Source organism: Rhinoderma darwinii, chromosome 5 (assembly GCF_050947455.1).
Source record: "Rhinoderma darwinii isolate aRhiDar2 chromosome 5, aRhiDar2.hap1, whole genome shotgun sequence".
NCBI lineage: Eukaryota > Metazoa > Chordata > Amphibia > Anura > Rhinodermatidae > Rhinoderma > Rhinoderma darwinii.
The window spans coordinates 22,591,558-22,619,177 of record NC_134691.1 but is presented as its reverse complement, the minus strand read 5'-3'; the positions used below and the strand labels follow the sequence as shown (position 1 = coordinate 22,619,177).

At 43.8% G+C, this 27,620-nt stretch overlaps 2 protein-coding genes across 4 annotated transcripts in view; one reads left to right on the top strand and one right to left on the bottom strand.

Moving 5' to 3' along the window:
• Nucleotides 1–26,179, bottom strand: part of WASHC5 (WASH complex subunit 5) — a 44,717-nt gene extending 18,538 nt beyond the window's left edge. The window contains exons 1-15 of one of the 2 annotated variants that reach the window (XM_075825735.1): nt 25,996–26,179; nt 23,552–23,784; nt 21,143–21,288; nt 18,925–19,009; nt 16,581–16,681; nt 13,686–13,878; nt 12,792–12,944; nt 11,911–12,024; nt 10,176–10,347; nt 9,446–9,573; nt 7,920–8,049; nt 7,204–7,316; nt 5,988–6,154; nt 4,561–4,636; nt 3,426–3,536 (exon numbers count right to left, since the gene is read on the bottom strand). In XM_075825735.1, coding sequence (XP_075681850.1) covers nt 3,426–3,536; nt 4,561–4,636; nt 5,988–6,154; nt 7,204–7,316; nt 7,920–8,049; nt 9,446–9,573; nt 10,176–10,347; nt 11,911–12,024; nt 12,792–12,944; nt 13,686–13,878; nt 16,581–16,681; nt 18,925–19,009; nt 21,143–21,288; nt 23,552–23,737 — 1,875 coding nt within the window. In that variant the 5' untranslated portion in view covers nt 23,738–23,784; nt 25,996–26,179. The remainder of the gene's footprint in view (nt 1–3,425; nt 3,537–4,560; nt 4,637–5,987; nt 6,155–7,203; nt 7,317–7,919; nt 8,050–9,445; nt 9,574–10,175; nt 10,348–11,910; nt 12,025–12,791; nt 12,945–13,685; nt 13,879–16,580; nt 16,682–18,924; nt 19,010–21,142; nt 21,289–23,551; nt 23,785–25,995) is intronic. The other variant, XM_075825734.1, reaches the window with a different exon arrangement.
• A 5-nt stretch (nt 26,180–26,184) lies between these two features.
• LOC142651273 (E3 SUMO-protein ligase NSE2-like) overlaps nt 26,185–27,620 on the top strand; it is a 117,432-nt gene continuing 115,996 nt past the window's right edge. Inside the window, exons 1-2 of one of the 2 annotated variants that reach the window (XM_075825737.1) lie at nt 26,185–26,290; nt 27,341–27,493. In XM_075825737.1, coding sequence (XP_075681852.1) covers nt 27,355–27,493 — 139 coding nt within the window. In that variant the 5' untranslated portion in view covers nt 26,185–26,290; nt 27,341–27,354. Of the gene's footprint in view, nt 26,291–26,324; nt 26,473–27,340; nt 27,494–27,620 lie in introns of those variants that run through there. The other variant, XM_075825738.1, reaches the window with a different exon arrangement.

Here is a 27,620-nt window from a genome sequence, read left to right as displayed (position 1 = left end):
ACACAACGCTGACAAATGAGAAACCATTTGCACCGGATCCGTCACATTTGAAAATCAATGGTGATGCAAACGGAAACCTATGGTTTCCGTTTGTTTTAGTCTGGGTTCCGTTCGGACAGGAAGCTCCGACGGAACGTCAGAATGGAACACTGACGCAGATGTGGACGAAGCCTAAAAACGAAAGCAAGAAAGGTGCAAAGATAAAAACGGATCCGTTATAACGGATGACAAACGGACACAAACTGAAAGAAAGAGAAAACCATGCGGTTTTTTGACAGATCCAATAAACGGATCTGTGAAAACCAAACATATTATACCTTCCGTTGCACTCAGTCTGTCCGTTTTTTTTATTTCAACGGATCCGCTAAAACGGATGCCACAACGCAGATGTGAACGAAGCCTAAGCCTTTGAGGACCGGGCCGTTTTTGGTCCTTTAGAACAAGAGCAGTGTTTTTATTTTGCCTCTGCATTCTGGTGGTCATGATGTAGCTGTACAAGGCAGGACGAGCCGTACTTTATTTTATAGCCATATTCAGATACATATATTAGCATTTAATTTATATGAATTTAATACAGGAAGCCATTCAGCCGCAGTCCATTTCTATTTTATTTATTTTTACGCCATACACCAATTAATTATTTTAGAAAACGTATTTTACAGGTTATTACGGTCATGAGAATAACAAATATGACTAGATTATTTTATGTTTTAGAACTTATATTTAAAAAGGAGGACCGACGACCTGTAGGACCTTTTTTTATTTGAAAAACCATTAGCCCCTTAAGAAGTTAAGAATATTTAAATATATATTATTAAAAATAATAAAAATGCTTCTATACTTGGGGGATGTGGGTAGCTCTCTGGCAGAAACAATATCCCTAATTGAGAAATTTGGGGCATTGTCTGGGTTTAAAATAAATTGGGATAAATCCCATCTGCTCCCTGTGGCTTCAATGTGCTCTATACCAGGGGTGCATGGGGTACCTGTAGGATGCGTTAAACATCTTAAATATTTAGGGATCAAGATCTCGACTTCCCCTTCTGAATATGTTGCTCTCAATTTGCAACCCCTTCTGGTCAAATTTAAAATGAAAATAATGGCTTGGTGTAAATTACATCTGACAGTTGTGGGTAGGGTCAATCTTATTAAGATGATCCTAATGCCACAATTATTGTATATTTTACATAACTCCCCGGTATGGATCTCATTACGCAACTTTTATTATATTAATGCACTTTTTAGGGACCTAATATGGCGGAAGGGTCGCTCAAGAATTAGATTAGAAATTCTACAGCGCGCAAAGCATGACGGCGGTCTGGCCCTACCCAACCCTTGGATATATTTTCTTGCCTCCCAATGTCAGCACTTTAAGGGGTGGGGGGAAATTATATCAAAGGGATCCAATGGATCGATTCTACAGGCACAGTTTGGACCATCTGTTCTATTCTCAGTTTTGGAGGCAGGTCACTATGTTGGCGGGCAGGAATACTCCCACATATACAATAATGCGTAAAGTATGGGATAAAGTCCGAGCTATTAGAGATATGGGGGTTTGCACAATTTTTACACCTTTATGGGGGAATAAGGCACTTCCGGAATTCTTCTCTCTTGAAGGATTTGAGGGTTGGAAAGCAAGAGGCATCCTTTATGTCTCCCAGTTGCTCCAGGAGGATGTATTTAAAACTTATCAACAGATCCAAGAGGAGTTTGAATTACCTCGAAATTCCCTCTATCAATACTTACAGATAAGACATGCTTTTGATGCCCAGAAGAAGGCGGTGGATTTGGCAATACACGCAGATGGGGTGTTGTCTGTTTTACATACCGGGAGTGTCACATCGGGGGTTATTTCACATATTTATCAGTTGTTGATCAGTAAATTTTTTGATAAATACCCCCTGATGGCTTCTAAAAAATGGGAAAGAGATATGGGTCCCATCTCTGAAGAACAATGGATAGATATTATGAAAGCAGTTCCGAATATTTCTCTTAGTGAGGCTGGGCGCCTTTCTCAATTATATATTATCCATAGAGTATACAGAACTCCTAAATTTATTTTTCATATTGGGGTAAGGAGTGACTCGAAATGCCCCAGATGCGCGGAAGAGGAGGCTGACCATATGCATATGTTGTGGTCCTGCCCACAGTTAACCACGTACTGGATGGATGTACTAAAGGTGATTCAGGAGGCCTATGGACCTGTGTTGCAAGGGACTCCTATGGAATGCGTTTTGGGATGTATTATGGACACCCCACCCTCCTCTTTGGAGCGGTTGGCTATTGTAAGGTTGCTATATATAGCTAGAAAACTAATTGCCCTACATTGGATACAAGGCGCCCCGCCGACTAGGAGCGAATTCATTGCAAAAGTGAAGGTTGTCTATGTAAAGCGCAAAACGCTTAAAAAATTTGAATCCATATGGGGACCATGGGTAGGGGTAATGGAATCTGTATTATAAAATTTATTCAGGGACTCTGTATGACTGCCAGCCTTTACACGGTATTGGGGTTATGTATATAGATGTGGGATAAGGAGAAGGGGGGAAATAGGGAGGATTAAAGATCTGCCATATATTATATCTGTTTTGTATTATACATGCTTGTAGATGATTAAGCTACTTGACATTTGGAAAATGATCTGTCCCATGTACCTTGTATTTTGTGAATAATGTATTCGATATTTGGTACAATTTCTATATCATATACTATCTAATTTGGAATTTTGTGACGGTGCCTGGGGGGAGGGTTTGGGATAGGGTTTGTTTAGTATGTTTTGTACTATATAATTCTGAAACTTCAATAAAAAAATTATCTGATTTAAAAAATAAAAAAAATAATAAAAATAAATGATACCTCAGTATATAGCTTACTTTTCACTATGCGAATGACCCGACCCCCCCAGAGGAGTCAGGTCCCACACTTCTGGGTAGGGTTAGTCCAGCATCCCCCACGGCAGAATCCAATCTCAGAACGAGACCCCTCGCCGGTTATCTTGAGATCTCGCGTTGACACTATGACTTGCTGTTGCGGATGATGAGCATACTTGTCATATGTCGGCATGTAGCGGAAGGGGTTGTCTGATCAAGACAACCCCTTCTCTAAAACACCGCCAACCCCGAGCGCAGCAGATCTGGCACCTGGAACCCCTAGCGATCAGCTATTATTAAAGTTTCGTTCCGCCATACGTTTCCCTTGCTGCGGTAGAAATGTAGTATTACATGCCAGCCATGCAAATGAATTGGCGCACGTGTGAATGATGGTGCGCCAGAGTAGGAGCCACTCTTGCACAGTGTGAGCCCCCTTTGACTACCATATGCATTAATAGGGCACATGGAAAGGGTTTGACTTGAGGAGACCGTTAATCCCAGGTCCCTACCTTATAGTGGTTAGATTTACAAGTGATGGCTAAATTGGCGACTTACCTTCCGGACATAGGACACCAACTCTCCAGAGTAATACTGAGAGACGCTGAGGAGATCAGGGCTGTTGGCCTGGTTGATGCGCAGTAAGGGCAAGTCCAGGGCAGATGCCAGCTGTAATGCAAAACACGGCGTTATTGGTCTGCAGGTCACACAATGGAGCTGATCACCATGTGACTTTGCCGGGGCTTCAACTAGAAAAAAAGACTACGAATACACGGAACCGTCAAGAGTATTTCCTAGAAATATTTTTTAACCCCATAAGGACCAAGCCCATTTCTGCGTTAAGAACTGCAATCGTTTTTCAGTTTTGTCCTCCCCGCCTTCCACCAGCAAGAACTATTTTTTATTATCATGACTAAGTCGCTACACGAGGACTTGTGGTTTTTGCAGATCTGAGTTGCAGATTTTTTAGGCATCATTTTGGGGTACCCATAAGTTGGCGTTTATTATATATAATTTTTCATAGCAACAGGAGTGAATGTGTTGCAACGAGATTGTGCCTAGAAGTAAATTGATCTTAAAATATGGGGACCTGGACTGTAAGGCTGGGTTCACACAACCTATTTTCAGACGTAATGGAGGCGTTTTACGCCTCGAATTACATTTGAAAAAATGGCTCCAATACGTCGGCAAACATCTGCCCATTACTTTCAATGTGCTTTACGATGTACTGTGCAGACGACCTGTCATTTTACGTGTCGCGGTCAAAACAGGGCGCGTAAAATGACAGCCTCGTCAAATTCTTTTGACGAGGCTGTAATTTTACGCGCCGTATTTTGACAGCGACGTGTAAAATGACAGGTCGTCGGCACAGTACATCGTAAAGCGCAGGACACTTCTTGGGACGTAATTGGAGCGGTTTTTCATTGAATCCAATGAAGTACAGCTCCAAATTATGGCCGTAAAAGACGCCCCGCAAAACGCGAGTACGAGCAATTACGTCTGAAATTCAGGAGCCGTTTTCTCCTGAAAACCGCTCCGTAATTTCAGATGTAATTGCAGTTATCGTGTGCACATACCCTAAACGAGTCACTATATTTTTAGGTTCTCTCTCTGCAAGGATCGATTATGTTGTGCGGTTAGCGTTAACCGTTTCTTGTAGGTCAGTATGACGCACTGTAGTGGGGGCTCTCACCTTCAGAAACGTGGCTCTCAGTTTGGTGACCATGGATGGATTGGCTCTTATGCTCTCCTGCATAATCGATGTAAAACTAGAACAAATGACATGTTATTATTTCACACTCGTGGAACGTGCTCAACAACAAGCAGCAATGTAATAGTTAATGTAAACTGAGCTACCACCAGGGCAGGATTTACATGTTTTGACGTGACTTATTTCTCCATTTTCCATCAGGGTTTTGCGTGCATAACTGCATTTCAAATCCGTTCTTTTAGTTGATTCACGTTTCTTATCTTTTCCTGGTGCACCAGGGCCTTCAAGTGCCCCCATAAGTAAGAATCTATTTGACTAAGTTATGGAGACTCCAAAGGCCAAACTACGGGACCAATCTAGGAACCTAGAAACTATGAGGTCTGCTATTGCTTATGGATTCCCCCTGTAGTATGGTAATATTAGGACAACATATCAATACTATGATTAACTCCTTTTGGACACGGCCAATTTTGGACAAAATTTTTTTTTATTTTTGCAACCCGGCATGTGAACTTTTATTATTTGACGTAGCTATAGGAGACTTTTTTTTTGCCGGACGAGTTGTACGTTATGTAGGTGCCATTTTTGGTATAATTACATTATCTTTTCATTTATATAAATCTTTATTTTGGCGAAAATGCCAAAAAAAAAGAAAAAAAAAGGAAAGGGAGCAGTTTGGCTGCAGTTTATTTATAGCATACGCCGATCATCATAAAATGACGTTATAAACTTGTTGTGCAAGTGGTTACTATCGGGACGATACCCAATATGTCTATATTATTTTATGTTTTAGGGCTTATATCTAATAAAGTTTATTTATTGTAAAAAAAAAAAAAAAAGTGAATTTGTGTGTATTTGATTTACGGATCTTTTTATTTGACGTCACTTTTTTTTTATTCATTTAACTTTTTTTTAGTCAAACCCCATATGGAGATTTTTAATTTAGATTTTTATTTTAACTTTAATGTACTGGCATATATCTATAAACTGATTGTACACAGGCAGTTGTGAGGGCATACTTGGGTATGCCCTAACAATAGGAAATATGGTCAGACAGCCCTGGGGTCCTTCAATGGACCCTGGGCTGTCTGCCCATATAAGGTATGTCCCTTGATTGTGTCACAGGGATTCCTTTGAATGCCGTCGCAGCGAGGCTCCGGTTGTTATTTGAGCCGTTGCCCAGCTTCTGATCGTGCGAGCGATCAGCATGACGTCTATGCTCATCATGATGCAGGAACGTCTATCCGCTCATGACGAGCACGGACGTCAAGCGTTGCTAACCGGAGCTCAGAACCTTGAAACAAGCGAGCGCAATTGCTACGGTGCTCTGTCCTGCGTCTTTGTGAATTTTAATATTGTAATAAACAAAATGTACCGTTATTATTGGAGTCTCCACAGATGATCCCTACCTGTCAATCAGCTGCCAGGCGTAGGACAGGTCCCCCACAATCTGCATGGTGATCAGCACCTCCTCTTTGATGTTAATTGTGCGAATCATCTGATGCAGAAACTTCCTGGTGTCAGCAAGAAACTGGCACACCTGAAGATTACTTTCAAGCTGGTGAAATTCTTGTACCTGTAAGAAAGACCGTGATTATTTCTTGTAGCCTGGTCACGAAGATGTCAAATGATTCTAATTCTACAATGATTCATAATAAGCATCTATAAGATGAAGATGGAAATGTGCTTCGGTGGATGGCACTGCGCCTGCCATAAACTCCAGTTAAGGGTACGGTTTAATAGCACATGCCTTAAAGGGGTTTTCCAATGAAGGACATTTATGATATAACCACAGGATAGGTCATAAATGGCAGATGGATGCGGGTCCCACCTCTGGGACCCGAACCTATCTCTAGAACGGGGCCCCCTAAACCTTTTTTGTGCTCACGCTGCCTCCCGGCCACTTACTGATTACATGGTCGGGAGTTACGGAAACAACCTTAACCCGCTGAGCTGCGCTGTTTCCGTAATGGCGGGGGAAGCAGGACTTACAGGCTTTCTCTAGGAGTCCCTGCCTTAGAGGATTAAAGCAAATAAATTCAAAGAAAGAGGTTCCCCGATCCCCTTGTCACAAAAGGAACGGACTGCATTTTCTTTTTTTTTTGACAAGGCGTGTTTATGGGACAACCATGTATCTAGATATGCGGAGTTGATAACAACAAGAGCATATTTAGATTTCTGGAGCGTGTAGTACGAAATACGCACCAGCGTACAGGTTATGTGCGCACTTCTGCTGACATAGTATATTCTGTCTGAAATGAATCACTAGAACGCTGTGAAATATAAATCTACTAAGTTTGGCTTTACTAGGACACATTTATTTTGTATGTTTGTCAATATTCTCTTAGAATTGTGAAAAAGTAAAAGTTATATATTTTATAAAAATCCCTGAATTCAAATTTTTTTTTAGGAGTCCCTGCAAAATGTACACAGCTTTTTGGGTCACATCTGGCGTGATTTATAGAAAACGTGATAAACAAACGGATCAGCCATTAAAACCAAACATGGCCGATCAGACTCCCCCAGGAGAGAGGATGCGGAGGAGACAAAAACGATACAAAAAGACCGGAAAAACGAGACCAAAGTAATGAGAGGGATGCGGCGGAGGTGTCCGGGAGCGCTGACCTCTTCTAAGGCTTGGATGAGCTGCACAGTTTTCCTTCCTGCCGCTGTAGAATCATCATAGTCTAAGGACTGGATCTGTTTGGAGATTTCCCGGAACCAGGACTGCAGGTTTTCTGTGGATGAATGAGAGAAGTTACACTTAAGTTCTTCAAAACTTTTTTTATTTATTTATTTTTAACGGCCGTCACACGGCTGCATGTATTGTTATGGGGCTATGCACACGGCCGTTGTTTTAACAGACTGTGTGAACGGCCTGTGGAAAAAATAGGACAGGTCCTATTTTTGTCAGTTTTTACGGATTCCTCAAGTCTATGAGGGATCCGTGAAAAAAAGTCCCGCACGCTTGCAAATCAACTGTGAAAAACTGCCATTTTTCACAGCCCATTTCTCTCACGTTCGTATGAATAAGCCCTTAGTGACGGAAAACTGATAAGTTAAAGGGATTTTATAAAAAGTAAAACGTAAGCATTTAAAGAGGACCCGTCGCGTCTCCTGACTAAATTAGAAAATACTTGTATTCCCGATTAAATAACATTTTTGAAAACATCTTTTCTTAGAACTCTAAGTTGTGGCGTTCCTCTGTTACTCCTCCTAGAAATGTATTCAGAAATTGACAACTGTGTGTTACTATTTGCGAGTGTGCCCCTACACAATCTGACAACATCCAATCAGTGCTGACAGAGAGATCCACACCAGTGACTTTAGTGCCATCATACCATTCTTCTCCACTCTGGTGAGAGGTTTAACGCCGGAGAACACATCTGCAAGTTCCGTCATACGCTCCGAGCCTTCCGTCTTATAGTTCTCCCACTTGCTCTGTTTTTCTGACAACATTTGCTTAAACATCTGAAAATAAAAGAGTAAAATCAAGACACAATTGCATCCAGTCTAGACAATGCTCTGTGAGCTAAAGAGCTTAGATTCCAGACTGATACATTGTAGCAAACTACCAGTGAGATGTGTACAGTTGCTGCTGATGTGTTCAGCTCACAGAGCATTGCCTACACTCTATACAATTGTATCCACTTCTCAGCGGAGAGTAGGACTTAATATGTACAGGATTGTTATTTCTGAATGTAAACCCTGTTCTCATTCACTGACAGCAAACACAATCTAGAAAATGGTGAGGAATTGAAGCACAATGTAGATTAGAAAGTTGAGAAATATTTCATTTATACAGGGATTAAGCTTCATTTATATAAAACCAGAAAAAAAACTTTAAAAAGGGATCGTCTCATGACCATTTAAATGAATGGTCATCCCTGTAATACATGGACAGGCTGGCTGCCCCAGATCATGATCCACTCTTGAAGAGCAGCTCTCTGCCCCAGATCATGATCCACTCTTGAAGAGCAGCTCTCTGCCCCAGATCATGATCCACTCTTGAAGAGCAGCTCTCTGCCCCAGATCATGATCCACTCTTGAAGAGCAGCTCTCTGCCCCAGATCATGATCCACCCTTGAAGAGCAGCTCTCTGCCCCAGATCATGATCCACTCTTGAAGAGCAGCTCTCTGCCCCAGTTTATCGAGGGACTAGCCCATATATATAGCGGTTGTCTTTATGAGACGACTCCTGTAAAGAAATATTTATATTCAAAACTCAGATTATGAGTTTTACCCAGCCTCAGATGACTCCCCGCACCCCTGATATATTACCTGGCTGATTGTCATGGGTCCGGCTTCTGGAAACCCTCTCAATAATTCCAGAGAAAGTTTCATCCGACCACACATTTACCCCATCTGAAAAGTAGTATTTACTTAGCGGCTTTCCATGCTGGTTAACATAGGGAAATCCGGAGCAGGGGGATCCCCATCCATATGCCCTAATAAGGCATTGGGCAGGCACAGTCTTCATGAGACATCTTCTTAAAAAAAAGGGGTTGCCCAGCTAGCCATACTGACTTTCCAAGTCTAATCTCACTGGCCTGATCGACAGTCTGCTCTAGATAATAGAGACAGGGGGCCCTGGGCAGGGGACCCTCCACTATAATGTCTGTGTGTTGTAATGGCGCATATGGACATGGACCGTCACGAGCAAACAACCCCTTGAAAGTACAGATAAGAAAAATGACATTTACCTAATAAAAGTTGTTTTTTCTAAATATACAGAGGTTTTTTTTTTTAAATTCTGTGGTGGAAGCCTTACAGGGAGAAGGAGATGGAAGACGCAGGTAGCGACACGTATACTTAGAATTCAGAAAAGTTATAAAGAAGTGACAAATATCACATAAGATAACATTACCTCCTTCAAAAGGAATTCAAACTGAGCCGTGTCCAGCAGCAGCTGGAACAGGACCTTGGGGTTGTACTTGGATTCGGCCAGAACTTGGTCTTTTACCTGCCGGAGTCGCTTATTATTTGGGTCGTAAGCTGGAAAAAGAAACATCATGGGTTAATTCAGCGGATAGAAATGTTTCACATTAGAATGGCCAACAATCCAATCATTTATTGCTTAGAATATTTAGGATCTTTATCTTACGGCAGATTTAGGCTGCATCGGATTTTTATTTACGGGCTCTCCACTGATTTTATGGGGCATGCCGGGACCTCCAGTGTTTAAGTGTGTGTCACTGTACAGCAACATGCCTAATGAAAGGGGTCCCCAAAATGGGGACGGCCCCTCCTTTATAATGTCAAAAAGTCCTAATGTGGCATTTTACAATAAGTTCTCGGAACCGGACTACCCTTTGATGGAGTTTTCCTACAAACCATCGTAGAAAGGTGAATAATGTCAGATCGCTTGGAGGCCGCACCGATCACTAGTACTAGGAGAAACAAACTGCCATCCCCAGACAGTCGGAGATATTGACATTTTTGCAGCAGTGAGAACAGCAAGTGCAGCCACATTGGTTGTCATTTTTTGAATTCGCTCCATAGCAATAGTCGTCTTCTCAGCATGTTCCATCCATAGCAAAATGACAGTTTTACCGTGAATCGCTGAGTAACGTTTGATTTTTTGTTACCCATCCTACCTGAATCTGCAGTATGAAGCATCAGCCACCGGATGGCGACATTACAGTCTCTCAGACAGTTTAGAAGTTTGGGAATATTATCCAGTACAAACTCCTCTCTCAGGAATCCCTCCTTCAGGAACTGCTGCACTTGTGGGTGTAGACGCTCCATGATAGCAGCATATCGGCATGCCTGATATTTAAAGAGGTTAAATACATTTTAAATCTAACAATAAAATACATTATATATATATCTCGAAAAAATGAGCAGCAACTACAAGGATTCAGGTGAAAAACTGGGTACTTTATTGCAATAAAGTACCCATTTTTTCACCTGAATGCTTGGAGTTGCGGCTCATTTTTTCAATTTCCATGTATTTGGAACTTTGGTCTTTTCCTCAGAGCTTGCACCCACACGCTGCCAGTGCTGCTAGGCGTTGTGTGTGTGTGTATATATATGTGTATATATATATATATATATATATATATATATATATACACACACACACACACACACACACACATCAGTAGTGTAAGCAAAAATAGAAGGGAGTTTAAAAAAAAACAGATAAAGCGCAAGATCATTATAATAACTTATTTGCCTAAATGCAAATCCACTGGACATATTACACATTCACTTCCAAATCGAAACAATAACAACATTTATCCAGTTTGTGTTGATCCTTTACAGAAAAGTTAAGAAAAAAAGAATAATTAGGCTGTTCAAAAAAAATAAAAAATAGCAGTGCCAGAATTTCTCTTTAAAAACTTAAAAATGTTAAATGTGCAGCACCTTGCTTTACTGTCTTCAGTGTCCTGTGGCTCGAATTCAGTGCTCGGGGGTGACCTGACACACTGTCTGCGGCCATTAGACCCAAAAAGAAAAATTTTGCTTTCAATAGTCCACAAAACGTTGCGTCATTTCTCTTTGGGCCAGTCAGTGTGTTCCTTGGCAAATTTTAACCTATTCAGGGCATGTTTTTTTTCAACAACGGGACTTTGCGGGGAGTTCTTGCTGGTAACTCGGCTTCACTTAATCGTCCTCTGATTGTGGCAGATCACTGGTAACTTCACATCTGTCTGGAGGTGATCGTTGGCTGAGCCTTTGTCATTTTGGCTTTTCTTGGATCCATTCGCACAGTAGTTCCCCCGTTTCCTTCCGTCTTTCAGGTTTTGGTCGCCACTTCAATGCATATGAGATCATTTTAGCTCAACAGTCTATAATTTGCTGCACTTTTTCTATGTTTTTTTCCTGTCCAATCAAAGTACGTTTTTCATCAGAACAATGTCTGGACCCATTTTCCCCAGTATTTCAGAAGAAAATGCACTGTAACCAACATGGGCGACATCTGCCACCCTCCTACCTAAAATTGATACCGGTTATTCCACAGAGTGAAGAATTTCTCCAATTTAACTCCTCACTGATATTATTCTGAACAAGCCCCAATTACTCAGAATGATCGGCTCGCATTTATCAGGCTAATGATGTTGGACTGCTATTCTTGAACCCTACTAATATATATATATATATATATATATATATATATATATATATATATATATATATACACACACACACACACATATATATACACACATATATATATATATATATATATATATATACACACACACATATATATATACATATACACACACACACACACACACACACATATATATTTATTTGCATGATCCCCTCATTTCGTTTATTCTGCAGTAATACCGCACAAGATGAGTTAATAGACGCCTCTACCTGCTCCTTGATGTTGGGCAGATCCAGAGTATAGTTCAGAGCAGTCTTTGCGGCTTTGTAAGGTTCCCAGGCCTCCATAAGATTCACTGTGATCCCCATGTAAAAACTGATAACCTGGAGGAAAAATAAGACAAACTTCAAAAAGTGATCACGAATGTTGCAGCGAGGTCCACTCAGGCAGGTTGTGACTTTCCACATCATCAACACTGTAGCGTTAAGCCTTCCCCGCACTGCTCAGTATTTCTTACCATGGTAGTTTGTTCCGGGACTTTAATATTAATGGCCTATCCCTTAGGATGGTCATTAATATCATAATCCGACTCCTAGCACCCCCACCCATCAGCTGATTAATGGGGCCCCGACATTCGCCATCACGGCCTCTTCGCAGTGTACAGACACAGCACCGTAAACTCCCGAAGCGTCTGTGCCTCGGGTGGCAGTTCCGGTCCCATTCAAGTGAATAGGACTGAGCTGCAATCCCAGGCACAGCCACTATGCTTATGTACAGGCTCTGTGTCTGGTCAGAGGCTGCGGCCCCTTCAGTCAACTGATTTGCGGGAGTCCTAGAAGTTGGACCCCCACAGATCTTATATTGATGATCTATCCTTAGGATAGGACATCAATATAAAAGTCCCGGAGTATCCCTTTAAAGTCTCATCAGTGTATAATGCAAAGTTCTGCAACTTTCTAATATACTTTGTGTTTCAATTACTCAGCATTTCAAGATCTCTGCTTGCTGTCAATGGTTGGAAACGTTTTTTGTTTAAGTCCAGAAGCCAACATCCACCGTCTGTCTGCGGTGTGTGGTTCTGGAGAAATCCTATACAATTTCATGACTCAATTAAAATACATCGCAAGCTGGGGAAGGGGTTTCCACTCACCCAATTATCTGGGAAATATTTGTCCACTATTTCCCTCATCTTGGCTTGATGGATATGTAGGGTGGACGGGTGGAAGTACAGGATGACATACAACATGGCAGCTTGTGTGGCTAGAGCGGTACTCCGGTGTTCTGGTAATGGATAAGCCGAAACCTAAAAGAGAATAACCAACTCTGATAAAGCTTGGAGCTTATGTGTTATTTGTAGACAATGGTTTATACATATAATGAGCCACAACCATACCTAGAAAGCCATGTGCTTATTATCCTCCGGAAAACAGACGCAATATTATCCCAGTGTGTGTAATCTACATAAAAACTTGGGTCCCTTTGTAAATACATTGCACTATTTATCTTACGTTACAACTTGTATTATACTCCAGAGCTGCATTCACAATTCTGCTGGTCTCAGAGGCTCTCTCTAACCAGACACTGTCTAACTGCCCCACTGCATTATAGGAGCTTAGCTGCTAGGGAGGTGTCTGACAAAAAGCATGTGGATTGTTTCCCAAAAAAAAACAATCAGCAGAATTGGAAATGCAGCTCTGGAATATAACATAAGATCAGTACAAGATGCATTTACAAAGAAATTCTACTTTTTATGTAGATTATAATTTTATATGCACTTTAAAATGGCATTGAAAAGTGGAAATACACCTCATGGTTCATAGCCAGTTTTGACAGCAGGAGATACAGATATCATTATGGGGGTGGGAGGCGGGGGGAGGGGGTACTGTTGCACCCGAAGCCTTTCTTGCAAAGCTCTTATATAGAAGAGGCTTCACAAGTCATACGGTTGCCTTCACCTCAGCGCTGCCCAGCTGCGTCTCCTGCTTCAGATGGGACACGAAGACGCCACCGACATTGGGGATCACTTTAAAGACTCTAATCTCACCTGGTTATAAATGTCATCTGATCGGAGTCTCCCGATCACCATACTGATAAAGGTCTCACTTATAGGTACCCGGCTAAAGTAACTCTCTGGGTAGTTTGGAGGCCGTTTAGACCCTGGCTGGCTGGAATAGCCTGTGCTGCGCAGAAGTTTGCAGATATCGTCCATATTGGAATCAGCTGAGGATCTAGCCGCACTAAACAATCAAGAACAAAGTGTGACCATTTTGATACATTCATAAAGAAAAAATAGGAAGAAAACCAGTGATAGAAATTATCTATATGCAAGAAAAATACACACACACACACACACACACACACACACACACACACACACACACACACACACACACACACTCAGTCTGTCTGAACCTTTTTTTAACAAAAAAGAAATGCATTTCTATTAAAAGATTGCACAACAATATTTAAAGCGTATCCAACTCTTCAGGTGACTTTTCAGAATAAGCGGTGGTACAGTATGTGTACATGAGGAATAACTATTTCTGGCCATTATATGATTTGTATTCCTCATTATTTAGCAGCCCTGCTCTCCTATCTTCATCATATATATATAGAAGCAGCAGAATGGAGATTATACAGCAGTAATGAGCAGTGTAGCTGTGAATCCAGCAGCCTGTGTCTCTTCTCTCTTTCTCTGCTCCCCCTCTTCTCTCCATAGACTACTATGGGTAGCATCTGTCTCTCTCTCTCTCTCTCTGTTCCCTCCTTGCCATAGACTTCTATAGGCAGAATGTCAGTGTCTCTCTCTCCGCTCCCTCCTCCTGCTCCTCTTCCCCTCCCCACAGAGTTCTATGGGAAGCTTGTCTTTGTCTTTTTCTCTCCTCCCTTCTCCTGTTCCCCCTCCCCCTCCAAAGACCTCAACAAGCAGCATGTCTGTGTCTCACTTTGCTCTCTCCTCCTGTTTCCCGTTCTATCTTTATAGACTTCTATGGGCAGCGTATCTGTGTGTCTCTCTCCGCTCCCTCTTCCCCCTCCATGGAGGTCTTTGGGAAGCGTGTCTGTGTCTTCTCTCTGCTCCCTCCTCCTGCTCCACCCTCCATAGACTTGTATAGGCAGGCAGTGAAGAGACACTCCCCCATTTCCTGTAGTCTGTCTCCTCTGCACTGTAACTAGGGACGGATTTTGCTTGACAACAGGGGTGACCAGCAGATTACTGGAAGGGAGACACCTAGTGGCAGAAACAGCACACAGATTTTGCACAGATAAAAAAAGACTACATTTTAACTGTAAGTAAATTCCAAAGTTGATCGATATCAGGGATACGATTATATTAGCACAAGTTGTTCGAAACATTAGTGTCCATTTAATGAAAAACACATTTCTAAATGGTTGATCTACATGTGAATTGTTGAGGGCTCTAGTCACCAATAGTTAGGGACTTGGCTACTTTTGACCTTCAGGATGAAGAATATTTTTCTATTTTTGTCTCACCAGTTTCCAAGAACTATAAACTTTTTTATTTTTCTGTTGAATTTGCTGTATAAGGAATGTTTTTGCAATTTTAAGTTCCTTTTAAAGGTACTACTAAGTTAACGTCTAAAGACATAATTCCCTTATAGGACATTTATCGCCAATCCACAGGAAACGTACGATCACTGAGGGCACCACCAACCACTAGAACAGGGGCCCCTGAGTCCCCTGCTCCCCCTCACTTCATGAGTGCGGTGAGAAGGAGTCTGATTGGATCGGCAGTCGGTCGAGCACGGGCGTTGCGGCTTCATTCAAAGTTCATGGGACTGATGTAAACGGCCGGGTACAGCGCTCTATAGAGATATTGTCCCTGAAGACACTGAACATGCGGACAAGATGACCGTTTCTATGGCTGCACTTCCTGTTGTCACTTTTTTATACATGTGCTCCCCAAAAAATGCCAATATCTCCAACCAGGGAGGGGGTTTGGCTGTATTAGTGATCAATGAGGGGGGAGATAAATATCCTTTATGGGAAAATCCCTTTAACTAGTATCATTTTTTTTTAATGGAACGCCTAAAAAAAAGAAGCTATTCCATCGTTTTTCTGTTTACCCCATAAAAATGGGCATTACAATTATTACTAGAAATATATGTTTAATCACTTTTATTAAATGTAAACTTTTTTTGCTTTTACAGATACTTTCAATAATAAATGCTAGTAATAATAATAACAAGATTTCTGTATTCCAATGAATTATTGCCGATTGGTACAAACCTGGCAGCGCCCAACAGAGACTTGTCGGTAGCAGCAAGTATCCTTTGTTAGGCCCCAGGTTGCCATTGTATAGTAAGAATTACGTCTCCCCTAAGGAGTTGAATTGCTTTATAAAAGCCTCAGGGTCAGTAGCCGCGGATCACCCCGGATCACCCCTCTCTCTGATGGCATCTACTAAATACTTTTTTAGGTGGACGTCTCCTTTAAGGGTATGTTCACACGCAGTGACCAGAAACGTCTGAAAATATGGAGCTGTTTTCAGGCGAAAACAGCTCCTGATTTTCAGAAGTTTTTGTAACTACTCGCGTTTTTCGCGGCGTATTTTATGGACGTAATTGGAGCTGTTTTTCAATGGGGTCAATGAAAAACGGCTCCAAAAACGTCCCAAAAAGTGACATGCACTTCTTTTTCGCGGGCATCTTTTTACGCACCGTATTTTGACAGTGACATGTAAAATTACACCTCGTGGGAACAGAACACCGTAAAACCTATTGAAAGCAATGGGCAGATGTTTGTAGGATTATCAGGGGCGTTTTTTCAGGCGTAAATCGAGGCGTAAAACGCCCGAATTACGTCTGAAACCACTGCGTGTGAACATACCCTAACAGTTAACAGGATATCTACATTCGTTTGCGTTGCAGGCTACAGGAGAAGTATAGGCCGAGTAACAAGAGCTGTAGGTGAGTTATACCTGTATCTGTAGTAAGAGACCAGCATCCTCTCCCGCACCTCCCCCTCAATCTTCTGATCGATCACCAGCAGCATCACTCCGTACAGGTACAAAGCTTCACACTGTGCCCGAAAGATCGACGAGAACGGTTATTAGAAAAAAGTTATTCTCAGGCTACATTCACACAAGCGTGACAGATTCATTGCGTTTTTTCAATGTAACTGATGCGTGAAACACTGACAGCACACAGATGTGCGTCCGTGTGCTGTCCGTGGTTTTCACGCACCCATTGACTTCAATGGGCGACTAGGTACGTGAAAGCGCACCAATATAAGACATGCAGTGAGTTTCACGAAATGGACACTCGCGGTGTGAAAACGCACGCATGTGTGAATGGCCCCATTGAAACCAATGGGTCCGTGTGCTGTTCGTTGTTTCAACGCACAGCACACGGACGAGAATCACGCTCATCTGAATGAGCCCTTTAAGAAAACTGTAAGAAGTCATTTATACAAGTCTTTCAGAGAAGATAAAGAAAAGAAAAAAAAGTTTTCTTAATAGGTTATTTACAGCTGCAGCATCTCTGGATGTCCCCATGATAACACTTCATGCCCGCTCTCAGTTTTGTTATAGGGACATTGTGTGGATCTAAATCATTATCCACATTAATGTCCATACAAAGCCATGACATATCCAGTTAGGATCAATGTTCCCTCTGATTCTTGGCAGCTCCTGAGCGGGGCAGTTAGGGAGCCGGGCGGGTCTCCATCAATGGCGGGCGATCTGATGACCAAAAGTAATACCCAGTAAACACTAATATAGAGTACTAAATAAGAGAATAGGAAAACTTATTTTAAACACTATAATATTACAAGTCCACCAGTAAAATAGACCGTTCTAAACACCAATTATAGGCATCAATGAAAGAATCCCTCATTACAGCACGGTCTCTATAGATAGCGCCACGCAGACCCCCCCCCCTGTAGATAGCGCCACGCAGACCCCCCCCTGTAGATAGTGCCACGCAGACCCCCCTGTAGATAGCACCACGCAGACCCCCTTGTATATACTGCCACGAAGCGATCCCCCTCCCCTCGTATATACTGCCACGCAGCGATCCCCCCTCCCCTCGTATATACTGCCACGCAGCGATCCCCCTCCCCTCGTATATACTGCCACGCAGCGATCCCCCTCCCCTCGTATATACTGCCACGCAGCGATCCCCCTCCCCTCGTATATACTGCCACGCAGCGATCCCCCTTCCCTCGTATATACTGCCACGCAGCGATCCCCCTCCCCTCGTATATACTGCCACGCAGCGATCCCCCTCCCTTTGTATATACTGCCACGCAGCGATCCCCCTCCCCTTGTATATACTGACACGCAGCGATCCTCCTCCCCTTGCATATACTGACACGCAACTCCCACTTCTCCTTGTATATACTGCTACGCAGCACCCTCCTTCCGCTTGTATATAGTCTACGCTGCTCCCCCGTTCCCCTTGGAAATAGTGCTACACAGCAATCCCCGCCCCCTGTATATTACCACACAGCACTCTAAAAAAAAAAAAAAAAGGGATTGTACTTACCCTGTCCCGCTCCCATGACAGACAGAGCGCCACACTGCCTCTTGGGTGGGACACGTGCGCAGACCGGCGTGATGTGACGTCATCACGCCAGCCTGTGCAGGGATTCTTCCCAGAGCATTATAGGCTGCAGGCCTAATGTATTCATTTGTATCTGCGTCCTGAGGACGCACATACAAGTGAACGTGGCTGTCGCTAGCACCGGGGCCTCCTCCAGTGCTAGCGACATCACTGCATCCTCCTGCAGGCTTTCAATTTTAGTGAGTGGGCGGACTGTGGAAGGTGCGCGACCGTGAACCTTATAGGGAACACTGGTTAGGATCTATGCATAGTTGTTTAGATCCTAATCAGAATCCACATCAATGTCCTTAGGACAAGGCTAAACGAGCAGGAAGTGTCATGGGGACAAGAGCAGAGGAGCTGTAAATTCAATCACTTCTATAAATAACAAATTTTCACTATTTTCTAAACTCTAAAGGTGTTAAAAACCCCCCAAAAAAACATCCATACCAACAAGAATTCCTGTATATATGCCCCGGGGAAGATGGACGTTATAACGGGGGTGCCCCTGCTCAGGACTGCCCCCTATCTGCCATAATGGAGAGCTCCTCTGGCAGACACCACATGTCCATGCATTACATAGACCGCTATTTATTTGGATGGCTTGCGGCTGGCAGTGGATTCGCTGGGTGATAAATACTTGTTCTGGGATCAGCCCTTTGAGTAGTCATCATAAGCTGTAGACGTCAGTCATGCGGTCTGTGTGTCGCTCGTACTCACCAGGAGCTGCTTCCCATCTTCATTGAGGAGAACGGTTTCCAGAGTTTGTTGAATGTAAATTCCTTCATTAAGATCATCCAAATATCTGAAGGGAGAATGGACAGAAGCAACTTACATGTAAAGAGTTTCCCTTTATCCGCCATTCGCAAGAAATGATGAACCGCCGGGTATTAGAGATCCTGGATTAAAGGATGGTTATAAATAGAAGGGATAAAACTCCCCAGCTGTAAATTAGAAGTATATTCACAATCACCCGGGAGATCAGGGACCATGTAAAAGAACGAGGCTGCCGGCCAAGTACAACTGTGAGGGGACGCCTTGTATTACACACCTCGGCTGCTGCAAACCTTATTTGTCGAGAGTAATGGGGAGATTCCTGTGCACAATTGATTGACTGTTTGGAAATATGCTTATCCATGTCATAATGAAGGTCTGCAGCAGCTGAGGTTAGTATCATGATGTTCTGCAGCAGCTGGGATGTGTATCATGATGTTCGAGAGCAGCTGTAATGTGTATTAGGATGTTCTGGAGCAGCTGGGGTGTGTATCAGGATGTTCTGCAGCAGCTGAGGTGTGTATTAGGATGTTCTGCAGCAGCTGAGGTGTGTATTAGGATGTTCTGCAGCAGCTGAGGTGTGTATTAGGATGTTCTGCAGCAGCTGGCGTGTGTATTAGGATGTTCTGCAGCAGCTGGGGTGTGTATCAGGATGTTCTGCAGCAGCTGGGGTGTGTATCAGGATGTTCTGCAGCAGCTGGGGTGTGTATTAGGATGTTCTGCAGCAGCTGGCGTGTGTATTAGGATGTTCTGCAGCAGATGGGGTGTGTATTAGGATGTTCCGGAGCAGCAGGGGGTGTGAATTATGATATTCTGCAGCAGCTGGGGTGTGTATTATGATGTTCTGCAGCAGCTGGGATGTGTATCATGATGTTCTGCAGCAGCTGGGGTGTGTATTATGATGTTCTGCAGCAGCTGGGGTGTGAATTATGATGTTCTGCAGCAACTGGGGGTGTGTATTAGGATGTTCTGCAGCAGCTGGGGTGTGAATTATGATGTTCTGCAGCAACTGGGGGTGTGTATTAGGATGTTCTGCAGCAGCTGGCGTGTGTATTAGGATGTTCTGCAGCAGATGGGGTGTGTATTAGGATGTTCCGGAGCAGCTGGGGGTGTGAATTATGATATTCTGCAGCAGCTGGGGTGTGTATTATGATGTTCTGCAGCAGCTGGGGTGTGTATTATGATGTTCTGCAGCAACTGGGGTGTGTATTAGGATGTTCTGCAGCAGCTGGCGTGTGTATTAGGATGTTCTGCAGCAGATGGGGTGTGTATTAGGATGTTCTGCAGCAGATGGGGTGTGTATTAGGATGTTCCGGAGCAGCTGGGGGTGTGAATTATGATGTTCTGCAGCAGCTGGGGTGTGTATTATGATGTTCTGCAGCAGCTGGGATGTGTATCATGATGTTCTGCAGCAGCTGGGGTGTGTATTATGATGTTCTGCAGCAACTGGGGTGTGTATTAGGATGTTCTGCAGCAGCTGGCGTGTGTATTAGGATGTTCTGCAGCAGATGGGGTGTGTATTAGGATGTTCTGCAGCAGATGGGGTGTGTATTAGGATGTTCCGGAGCAGCTGGGGGTGTGAATTATGATGTTCTGCAGCAGCTGGGGTGTGTATTAGGATGTTCTGCAGCAGCTGGGGTGTGTATTAGGATGTTCTGCAGCAACTGGGGGTGTGTATTAGGATGTTCTGCAGAAGCTGGGTGTGTATTATGATGTTCTGCAGCAGCTGGGGTGTGTATTATGATGTTCTACAGCAGCCGTGATGTGTAGTAAGTTATTCGGGAGCAAGTGGGACACTGTACTGTATAATGTACACTGCAACTACTGAAGAACCTCTTCTTACAGAAAGAGAGCGCTACATGTCAGTCAGTGGTTGGCACAAGAAAAATAAAACTTTCTGCAAATACGATCTGTGACAGACTGCTCCGGCAGAAAGAGATAAACGGCGCATATGCAGCGCCGCTTATCTCCGCATAATTGTCAGGTTCTGATATCAGGCTGTCCAGATAGGTCAGTGGACAATGAATATTGACATGTATTATAGGAATGTCACATAAATGTTGTAAGGCAAATTAATTCACATACAAGTCCTTGAGGTTTAGTAAAGTCTCTTTAGAAATGACCATGAAGATAAACCGGGAGAATGTAAGCGGACAGGACATACCTATTTAAATCTACAATGTACTTGTGGACACTTTCAAAAGCCAAGTAAAATCTTGTGAGGATTTCTATGTTATTTTCTCGGAATTCTTCATCCAGGTCTTGAAGTTCAGGTTTGGCTTCCAGTTTCCCCTCACAGTTCTCGGGACCCTGTGAAGACAACACAGACCATTGTGCATTGCAGTAATGTTATACATGGATACAGTCAGAGTCCGTGTAAGAAGAGGATACGGCGGTGTTCACATTTGCATTGGAGCCTACTTCTGCAATTCTGCCACATTTGACAGCAAGAATAGCACGGCATGCGGCGATATTATGGCTGTCAAAACAGCGGACCCCATAACAAGCATCACGGCTTCCGTTATCAACCTAGAACCTAAGGAGATCGCAACAAAAAAGACATAAATAATCCAAGTCTCAGTCTAAGTTCAGGATTAGCGCATTAAAACCTCTTTAACGGGTAACTAAACTTTCAAAAAACTTCTGACATTTCATAGTGACAAGTCAAGAGTTTTGATCGCTGGAGTTCCAAGCACCGAGACCCCCACGGTCACCGTTTCTAATGCTAGAAGGGGAGGGCAATGCTTCGACTTAGAATTTTATTCTGACTACTTTGGGGGCACAAACTTAAAAGAGTTTTCCCACAAGGGACATAAATGTCAGATAGATGCGGGTCCCACCTATCTCTAGAACGGGTCCCCTAAACTCCACTCTACCTCTGTGTGTGTCGGCTGATTTCCGACCATGATGGTGAGAACAGCGTAACTCGCTGAGCTATGCGGTTTCCTTAAGCCCCATAGAACTGAATAGTAGTTATGGAAACCGCGTAGCTCGCATGCTACGCTGCTTCCGTAACGGCTATTCACTACTATGGGAGTTACGCTGTTTTCGTAACTCCCGACCATAAAGTCAAGAAGGGGCCGGGAGTCAGCGATAGCAGACAAAGCTAGAAATAGGTGCGGGTCCCAGAGGTGAGACCCACATCTATCTGACATATCCTGTGGCTATGTAATAAACGTCCCTCGTGGGAAAACCCCCTTAAAGAGTCCCTGTCACCACATTATAAGTGCCCTATATTGTACATGATGTGATCGGCGCTGTAATGTAGATTACAGCAGTTTTTTCTTTAGAAAAACGATCATTTTTGACAGAGTTATGACCTATTTTAGATTTATGCTAATGAGTTTCTTTAATGGACAACTGGGCGTGTTTTACTTTTTGACCAAATGGGCATTGTGGAGAAGAGTGTATGACGCTGACCAATCAGTGACCAATCAGCGTCATACACTTCTCTCCATTCATTTACACTGCACATAGCGATAGATCTATATCGCTATGTGCAGTCACATTAACACATTACTGCAGTGTCCGGACAATGAATATACATTACCTCCAGCCAGGACGTGATGTGTATTCAGAATCCTGACCACTTCTGTGGCGTCTGTGTGATTTACAGCACAGCACAGCGAGATCTCGCTGTAAATGACAGTTTACAGCATAATCTCGCGAGACTACGCCTGCTATGCTGTAAATCACTGAGCAGTGGTCAGGATTCTGAATACACATCACGTCCTGGCTGGAGGTAATGTATATTCATTGTCCGGACACTGCAGTAACGTTATAGTATGTTTATGTGGCTGCACATAGCGATATAGCTATATCACGATAAGCAGAGTAGATGAATGGAGAGAAGTGTATGACGCTGATTGGTCGCTGATTGGTCAGCGTCATACACTTCTCTCCACAACGCCCACTTGGCCAAAAAGTCAAACAGTTGTTCATTGAGAAACTCATTAGCATAAAGCTAATATAGGTCATAACTCCGTCAAAAATGATCGTTTTTCTAAATAAAAAACACTGCTGTAATCTACATTCCAGCGCCGATCACATCATGTACAATATAGGCCACTTATAATGTGGTGACAGAGACTCTTTACGTAAGGCAAGACCCGCACATACCCGGATGTAATGTGGTACGCAAATAGTTGTTGCTGGCTCCTAAGTTTTGGAGGTGGCGCCTAAACCTGGCTAAGATTTGTCCAGGCCTAATTGTGTTTTCCCACTATAGACACGGATGACATTACCAGAAAACGCTGCCGTTGTCGGATTAGTGGGGTCTGCCTGCTGGGACCCCCACAAACCTTTAGAATGAAAAAGCTGCTGTGATAGGTGAAATGCAGCACCCCTTTTGGATATTTTCCTACATCGCACCGCTCCCCAAAAAAAACAGAACTGCAACACCAAACACAGTGCTTAGAGGGGTGCAGAACCCAAAAAAAACAGAAGAAGCTGCAGCCACTTTGTTCTCGGTATGTGGGGGTCCCAGCAGTCAGATCTCAACCATCGCTGATAAGTTAATGGTAGGAAAACTCTTCACATTACAGACCAAAAAACAGAACAAACACTGGTTTACCTTGAAATAACTGAAATCAAATATAATCTCTCCATATTTTTGCTGGTCCGCCTTGTCCTTCAGTCTGAAGACCCCGGGCACAAACTCAGAGAGTCTCAGCAGTTCCGCGATGATAGCATTGCCCCGGGAGACGATGCGCAGGACGGCCTGTCCACAATGGTTGTTCTCAGCCAGGAAGTCCACCATGTTGGGTCACGTTTTAGAGCTGGAGCTATAGAGGTCAATAGCTGAACCTGTGGGAACGGTATAAAGAGATCCAAAATTAAATGCCAATCATTATCTACTGGTCGCTATACATATACTTGAGTTTTCTAAAACGTATGTCTGCTGGGGCAATGTAACGCTACACTGGAAGGTGGATCAAAACTAGGACAAGGCAAGAGTGGAGCACTGCAGTGAGCCTGAGATCCCACCGATCAGCCGCAACATTACAACCACCGGCCTAATATTGTGTAGGTCGCCCTCGTGCCGCCAAAGCAGCTCTGATCCATCAAGGCCTGGACTCCACAAGACGTCTGAGGGTTCCTGTGGTATCTGGCACAAGCCGTTAGCAGCAGATCCTGTAAGATAAGAGGGGCGCCCTTCATGGATAGGACTTGCTTTTTCAGAACATCCCACAGATGATTGGTCAGACGGAAATCTGGGGAATTTGGAAACAAGTCAACACCTTAAACTCTTCGTCATGTTCCTAAAACCATTCCCGAACAATGTTTGCAGCATGGCAGGGGCATTATCCTGCTGAAAGTGGGTACAATAATTAGGGAATCCCGCTGCCATGAAGGGGGGTCTGCAGCAATGATTAGGTCGGTGGTACGGGTCACATCCACATGAATGTCAGGAGCCAAGGTTTCCCAGCAGAACATTGTCCAGATCATCACACTGCCTCCGCCGGCTTGTCTTCTTCCCATAATGCATCCTGGTGCAATCTCCTCTCCAGGTAAGCGACGCACCCGACCGTCCACATGAAAACGTGATCCATCAGACCGGGCCGCTTTCTTCCATTGCTGTATGTTCCAGTTCTGATGTGCCTATTGTAGGTACTTTCTGCAGTGGCCGGGGGTCAGCATGGGTACTCTGACCGGTCTGCGGCTACACCGCCCCATATACAGCAAGCTGCGATACTCTGCGTGTTCTGACATCTTTCTATCATAGTCAGCAGTAACGTTTTCAGCAATTTGTGCTACAGTAGATCTTCTGTGGCATCGGACCAGACAGGATAGCCTTCACTCCCTCCCTGTCACTGGTTATCCTTTCTTGGATCACTATTGGTAGGAAGTAACCGCTGTATTCCAGCAACACCCCACAAGACCGGCCGTTCTGGAGATGCTGTGACCCAGTCATCCAGACATCATAATTTGGTCCTCGTCAAAGTCGCTCAGATTCTTACACCTCTCCATTTATCTTCTTCCAACATCAACTTCAAAAACCGACTGGTCACTTGCTGATAATATCCCCACCAGTCAGCCGCCATTGTAACCAGATCATCAGTGTTATTCACTTCACCGGATCAATATATATCTCAAAAAAGATTTGAGGCAGAACTTCAAATTAGTAACTAAAGAAAGATGAGTCTATTCACCCCACCAGCGACGCTTCCATCTGACTCACTGGGATCTTTCTGTAGTCACTATATTGGAGTGCGGCCTCAAATCTTTTTTGTTTCATCGTAGCCTGAGCCTTGTATTGCACCCACTACTGAAGCGGTGAGGATATATATATATATATATATATATATATATATCTCTATCTGTGTATATAACAGTGCACTCATCTGTGTATGATAAATTACATTATTTTTTTTAAATCTAAAAACCTGCAATGTTTTGGTGTACATTTGTACATATGTAAATAAATCACTATCTAGAGAAGCGGATATGAGACTTGATTTTGTGCTTTGTGATGTTTTGCAGCATCTGGGGCACAGTCATATACACACTCCTGCTGATGAAGAACCTCTTGAAGCGCTAAAATTCAGTCCATCAGTGGCTGGTACAAAAGAAAACCGATCTACAGGACCGATCAGTGACATCGTCTGAAGGAAGAGATAAACAGCGTCTGTAGCGCCGCTCATCTCTGTACAATCATCAGGTTCTGACATCACAATGTGACGTTTGTACAAAGATTATTTACAGACGTGTTCATGGAAAATGTCATTATACACATACTATATATATAAAAAAAACAACCTATTTATCATTATGGATACGTCAGTACAGACGTTGCTATGGAAATGGGGAAGCTGATACAGCATTGGGGGACAAACAGATGCAGTGTGGGGGGGGGGGGGGATTATATAGAAGTAATCTGGTGATATACAAGGGAAACCATTAAAAATCCTACCGTGAAGCAACTGGAAACTACAACTCCCAACATGTCAAGTGTCAGTGCATGCTGGGAGTTGTAGTCTCGCCCCACAGGTTCAAGTGTGAAAGCTTCATCCATACCTGTACCAGTGCTCCAACAGTACTGCCCTTAAACGTGGAGGGGTAGGGGGCGCCTCTCCACCATACACCGCTCTCAGGACAGACCCCTCATACCAGGCTGAAGAAGGAAGCCGCTGACATCTCCCCAGTCACATGACATGCCACCCTACTGTCATGTGATTGGGGCGCCTGCAGATGACGTCACGCCGGCGCGCTCGCTTCCTTAGCAACAGCCAGCCCTGAGCAGGGGGGTGTGGCCTAGCGAAAGGAAAAGCGGCGCGCCACTCCGGGAACAGCGTGTAGTTCTGACGTACAGGTACGATATCGGTGTAGGACTACGGGTCGCAGCATGTTCTCATAGCCAAGCCTAGGAATATCGCTTGTAGATTGGAAGAGTTAATGGAAGTTCTTCGTGTGTCGTCTACTGTAAAATTGTTACAAATATTGTTTCTGCGTGACAAAGAATGTGATGATCCAGCTTTCCTAGACTCCAGAATGGCATGTCTACCTATTTATGGTTCCATGATTTGGTAGCTTGTTACCCAGCTTTTTGCAAAAACGCAGCAATATAGGCCATGCAGTGAGTTTCACGCAACCAGCACTTGCTGCGTGAAAGTTCACGCAGGCTGAATAGCTCCATTGAAATGCATGGGTCCACGTGCTGTCCGTTATCTCAACAGACCGCACACGGATGAGGGACACGCTCATCTGAATGAGCCCATAGAGAGGGACAGTGTGATCGCTCCGGCGCGGGCTCACTTATATGGGAGGGAAGGGGGGAACACTGCTGTGACTACTAGGAGGGAAGCGGGAGCACTGCTATGACTGCTAGGAGGGAAGGGAGGAGCACTGCTGTGACTACTAGGAGGGAAGGGAGGAGCACTGCTGTGACTACTAGGAGGGAAGCGGGAGCACTGCTGTGACTACTAGGAGGGAAGCGGGAGCACTGCTGTGACTGCTAGGAGGGAAGGGAGGAGCACTGCTGTGACTGCTAGGAGGGAAGGGAGGAGCACTGCTGTGACTGCTAGGAGGGAAGGGAGGAGCACTGCTGTGACTGCTAGGAGGGAAGCGGGAGCACTACTGTGACTGCTAGGAGGGAAGCGGGAGCACTACTGTGACTGCTCGGAGGGAAGCGGGAGCGCTGCTGTGACTGCTAGGAGGGAAGATCTATCTGCTGGATAGGTTATCAGTTGTCCGATTGTGCAAAACCCCTTTTAAGTTTATTTCAAACAATTACAAAATGGGAGGGAAAAAAAATTATAAAAAGCAGACAACATTATTTCGAAAATAAGATTATGTCCATCACTTCCCTAGTTCAATTAAATGATGTCAGTGCTGAGTATATCTTCTATGTATCCTTATATAGGTAATGGTCACAGCATGGCCGCTCACAGCTCATCACTACACTCCACCTCCGCTGTAGAAGCCTCCCTATCATCCCTGAGGAACTGCCAGGCTTACATTGACACCGGAATGGATATCACCACCGGAGTAGCCCTCGATCTTCTACAGAGCGGATGTAAGATATAGTTCTGACGTTATTACCTTTATTACTACATTGTCTAACTGCAATTCCAGGCAAAGTTATATTCTTGTATATAGGAGCAGTATTACAGTAGTTATATTCTTGTACATAGGGGGCAGTA